Genomic DNA, 4,836 nt, shown 5'->3' with positions numbered 1-4,836 from the left:
TAGTGGGGTCCCCGCGGGCCGCAGCCGGCCGCTCTGGATGGGAAGTGGTCATGAACGGCACTTTCTAGCTGCGGGACGGTGATCTGGGACGGCATCCCTCCTCCACGGGAGGGATGCTCTTGAGTTTACCGGTGCTGATTATACGCCAGAAACTAATAGCCGTGGCTCGGTGACAGGCAAAACTCCTGAAGAACCCGAAACCCCGCTGTAAACGTGTAAATTGGGTAAAAAGCTTCATAATGACCCCGTTGAGGCTGAAGGCTGCTTGGCCAGGAAGGTGGGAAGGGCCTGGGTAGCCGCTTGCCAGAACGAAAGAGCCGGCTGGTAGCAAAGAGGCGCTTAAATTTAACGCGGCTCAGGGGCGCTTTTGTCTCTCCCTTCACGGGAGTCTTGTCCCTGCTCCGGACGCAGGCGGGAGAGAGGCTGGTGAGGGGCTGCCTCAGCCCGAGAGCCATGGGGAAGTAAATCGGGCAAACCTGGGACTCGGCCAACGTGATCATTGGTGCTGCCTCTGGGCAGGTCAAGCAGACGCGAGCTAGACGACAAAAGGAACATTTCCAAGGCGTGTTGAGGCAGAGCAGGAGCTCTTTGTGCCCTTGTGCTACCCTTGGCCGCCGCCGCGCCAGATTGGGTCGAGCTGAGCAGTGTGCGTGGTCGGAGTGGGTCCTGTGTGAGCTTGGTCGGTGTCAGTGCTCGAGGGCTCAGCCGAACCCTCTTCTGCCGCTGTCCTCCGGGACCCCAAACAGACCCCGGACCTCGGGCACGACTTGTCCCTTCTCAGTGTCTTTCTGCCCTTGCCAGGATGCGCCAACCTCAGGAGAGCTGGAGCAGTTCGCCAAGGACCTCAAGCACAAGCGCATCATGCTGGGCTTCACCCAGGCTGACGTGGGGCTGGCGCTGGGCACCCTCTACGGTGAGGGGTCGGGGGTGGGGGGGGAGGAAGGGCCCTTGTGTTACCCCACAGCCGGTGGGGAGAGGCCCGCGAGGGATTTGAAATCACTTGGGATAATGATTTTTGTTCCTTAACGACCTGCAAAGGAGGCATCAATCTCCAGTCCTGGGCTGGGGCTCCCGGAGGGGTATCTCCAGATCTGCGGTGAGAAGCTTCGAGCTCACGGGAACTGGTTTAAAATAGCTACAGTTGCTTATTGAGACGGATTTCAGGGCTTTCAATCCCTGCTGAAGGAACAGGGAGAATGACTTTCCTGGTCTCCCAGGAACAGGGCAAGCTTGGGGGTGGTGATCCTGGGATGCTGCTGGTGAGGGAAGCTGTGTGGTGTGTAATTCCCTGCCTGCCTTGGCCGTGCAGGGAAGATGTTCAGCCAGACAACCATCTGCCGCTTCGAAGCGCTCCAGCTCAGCTTCAAGAACATGTGCAAGCTAAAGCCGCTGCTGCAGCGCTGGCTCAATGAGGCGGAGAACACGGACAACATGCAAGAGGTGCAGGGCTGAGGGGGCTGGGAGCCGGGTACCTGCAAGCCCTGAGCCACAGATTCTCCTCCCTCCCCCACGTGCTTTCAGGGAGAACAGAGAGGAACAGAAGGCATCTTGTGGCACAGCACCATCTTGCTGCATGGCTTAAGTCTGGCTTGAGGGCAAACCACTGGGTATCACCTTCTGTCAGGCTGGGGGGAGGAAGCCCAATCCCCCTGCAGACATGTTGTGCTTGTGACAGTTCCCATTTTGAGTAGCCAGGTCCTGCTGGAATCTCAGACAGATTGTGCGACTTGCGCTCCCTGGGGAACCTGGGGGGGATGCAGCAAGATGTGTCCAGCCTCACTGTTGGCAGTGCTGGGACACTGGGAATGGCCGCAGTCACAGTGGAAAGATGTGCAGTGGAGTCGCAGGGACACAATCTGTGCCCCGAGCTCTACAGCCAGCAACACGTGTTCCAAGCCTGGTGGAGACTCTTCCACCTGGTAACAAAACATATTCCCTCTCATTCCCAGATGTGCAATGCAGAGCAAGTACTAGCCCAAGCCCGGAAGAGAAAACGCAGGACCAGCATCGAGACCAACGTGAAAGGGACACTGGAGAGCTTCTTCCGCAAGTGTGTGAAGCCCAGTCCCCAGGAGATCTCTCAGATCGCTGAGGACCTCAACCTGGATAAAGATGTAGGTTGGGAGGGTGGGGAGGATGGGTGCCCTAATGATGCCAGCTCCTGAGTTTGATACTTTAGCTCAGAGCAAAAATGAAATACACATAAAGATATGTAAAAAAACTGCCCTTAAGCTGTGCCAGACGCTTAGGATATATATGGCTCATCAATATGAAAAAGAAAAACCCACTTGGTTCCAGAAAAGACTTTTGTTCACAGATTAAACATTTAAAACTTCAGAGACAAAAATAGTTCCCAGACCCAACTACAGGCATCTGTGTTTGTGTGTGTGTATGTAAATATGTGAAAGTAATCGATAAAAGTAATCCTTTGATAATAATTCATCTCTGAAGAAGTTGATTTTTGATCCCAAGAACCCACATGGATAGTTACAATGTTTTTCTTCTGAAATGGAAATGTGCCAGAAGAGATAAACCACAACCCACTAACAATGCACAAGTTTGCACACTGGCTTCGTCTGGCTATGCTACCAGCCTTTGGAGAGCAGCCTTTCTTTTAATTTGTTATCTTCTTTCCTATTTAACATTTGCCATTTTTGTCGTCTCTCAACTCTGGAAGCAGTGGGAAAATGGTCATGGCTGAAGTTTGTTTCAGCTGAGCCTAGCAAGGAGTTGTGACATGGAAGGGGCTACACTGGCAGGTTGGAGTGCTGTGGAGATGCCACCAGCAGAATGGTCTCCTTGTCACCCTCATGGTGTGCCTGGGTAACCCCCTCATCCTTCTCTGTCTCCCTTCCCACAGGTGGTGCGGGTCTGGTTCTGCAACCGGCGTCAGAAAGGCAAACGGCTGCTGCTGCCCTACGGCAACGAGGCAGAGGGGATGATGTATGACATGAACCAGCCCCTGGTGCCCTCCACTCTGCCCATCCCAGTGACGTCCCAGGGCTACAGCCTGGCACCCTCCCCTCCTGTCTACATGCCGACCTTCCACAAAGCTGAGATGTTCCCACAAGCGCTGCAGCCTGGGCTCTCCATGAGTAACAATGGCCACTGAACCAGGGGCTGTGGGCTCACTGCAGGTGGGCTGGTGCTCTGAGGCAGCCCCACTTACCTTTGGCTCACACAGGCATAGCCCTGCTTCTGCTCGCTGGGCTGATGTGCGCGGCTTTTGGGGTTCAAGGGGCCGAGAGCCCAACCCAGGGATGGTGCCTGCTCTCTGCAGATGCTCCCAGCCCTTCCCTGTTATATGAGCTTACTGGTCCAGCAACGTTGGCCCCCCACCCCGACCTCTCCTGGGGCCAGCTCCTCCTGCCCAACTGCACCCCCTGAAGCCACATGTGCCCAGTGCTCTTAAGCCCGTGCCTGGCCCCAGCCCAGCCGCTCTCCTGCAAGACGCAGAAAAAAATATTTTTTAGATTTTGGGAAGGGTGGGGGGAGGTGGCGGTTTTATTATTTTTTAAAACGTTTTTGGTTGTAGTTTTTAAAAAGCAAAAATTTTTGTAGTGATCTAGTTTCCCAGGTGTCTCCTTCCACAGGGCTGGGGTGGCATGCCCAGGGCCAGAGGCTCTGGTGGCTCTGCCCACCCTCCTGGGCGGCCAGGATGAGCCAAGGGCTGGGGCAAGGGGAGAAGGTGAGCCCCTCACCACCCCTCACCCTGTGGCACAAGAGAGCTTCACTGCTCTGTGGGGCAGCTGATAAGGCTTGTTCGGGATGGGGGGTCCTCCCCAGTGCTTTGTGCCCAGCGTCACTCCCAGGCCCCCCCCGCTCTCCAGCCGCTGTCCTCCAGCCCAGCTGCCCAGAGACCACCTTTCCCTGGAGGGCCCAGCCCAGGGGGCCTACACCACCCTTTCCATGCTGCTAGCACCCCACGCCTCCAGCCTGCTGTAGTTAATGATGATTCTTATATTTTTTGTTCTTAATCACATTCCCTCTGGCAGTGAAATAAACCTCACAGTTCTTTGAGGCAAGAATGAGTTAAACATTTCCTAGCCTTCCTCACATCCCTGCTCCTGCAGCCCAGCAGCTGAGGGTTGGCTGCATGCAGGGGCACAGCAGGGTTGGAGCAAGACACCCTAAGAAGGTGGACGTGTCCCTGTCATGCCAGCAACATTCAGCTCTTGGCTGCCTGCAGCTTGGCCTCCCTCCATGACTGGTGGCAGCTTGGCCCTGGAGTGGTACCAACTTGTCAGGGCTGTTGCCCCTCAAAGCAGAGGGGGTCAAAAGTGAAGGGAGGGGGTCATCTTCCACTCAGTTCAAGCTGCTGGTTTGCTGTAACTGCTTCTGGGAAGGTTAGAAGCAGTGTGAGCTTACTTGTAGACTGCTCCAGCAGCTGTCAGGGACAGAAGGACTAAGGGTGTAATGTAGCAGGGTAGGAAGTGAAGAGGTCTGGAAAGCTGGGGCTGTCCTCATTGTAGTGTGGTGCTGACGGGAGGGACGGATGTTCCCATATGTGTGGTCCAGCTGAGGCCACGCAGGTCCATTGGGCGCTGGGAGCTGAACTGGTGAGAGTGGAGATGTCTGGGGGACGACCCTTCACTTTTTCCCACCACACTCTCTCAGTTGGCTTGCCCCCAGTCCATTCTCTCAAGGCCCCTTCCCCAACCAAACTTGTAGAGAAATTTGGAAAGCCCTGTTTTTTCAGCTTGATAGGTGATAGCTGGGGCTTTGCTCTCTAGGGCTACCTGGAATAGGGGCAATGAAGGCAGCTGCTCACAGGGCACCTTGGGACCCTGCAAAGGGCTGGGCTGGGCTAGATTCCAGCCTTATGGGGCAGGGCCC

At 55.5% G+C, this 4,836-nt stretch overlaps 1 protein-coding gene across 1 annotated transcript in view; it reads left to right on the top strand.

The window, feature by feature from the left end:
• LOC102038574 (POU domain, class 5, transcription factor 3-like) overlaps positions 1–3,112 on the top strand; it is a 9,273-nt gene extending 6,161 nt beyond the window's left edge. Inside the window, exons 2-5 of the mRNA XM_005423814.2 lie at positions 777–913; positions 1,310–1,440; positions 1,950–2,114; positions 2,861–3,112. Of these exons, the coding sequence (XP_005423871.2) occupies positions 777–913; positions 1,310–1,440; positions 1,950–2,114; positions 2,861–3,112 (685 nt within the window). The remainder of the gene's footprint in view (positions 1–776; positions 914–1,309; positions 1,441–1,949; positions 2,115–2,860) is intronic.
• The last annotated feature ends 1,724 nt before the right edge of the window (positions 3,113–4,836 follow it).

This window comes from Geospiza fortis, unplaced genomic scaffold, assembly GCF_000277835.1.
Source record: "Geospiza fortis unplaced genomic scaffold, GeoFor_1.0 scaffold85, whole genome shotgun sequence".
Lineage (NCBI taxonomy): Eukaryota > Metazoa > Chordata > Aves > Passeriformes > Thraupidae > Geospiza > Geospiza fortis.
The sequence above is the reverse complement of the archived record's forward strand: the minus strand, read 5'-3'. Positions and strand labels throughout refer to the sequence as shown.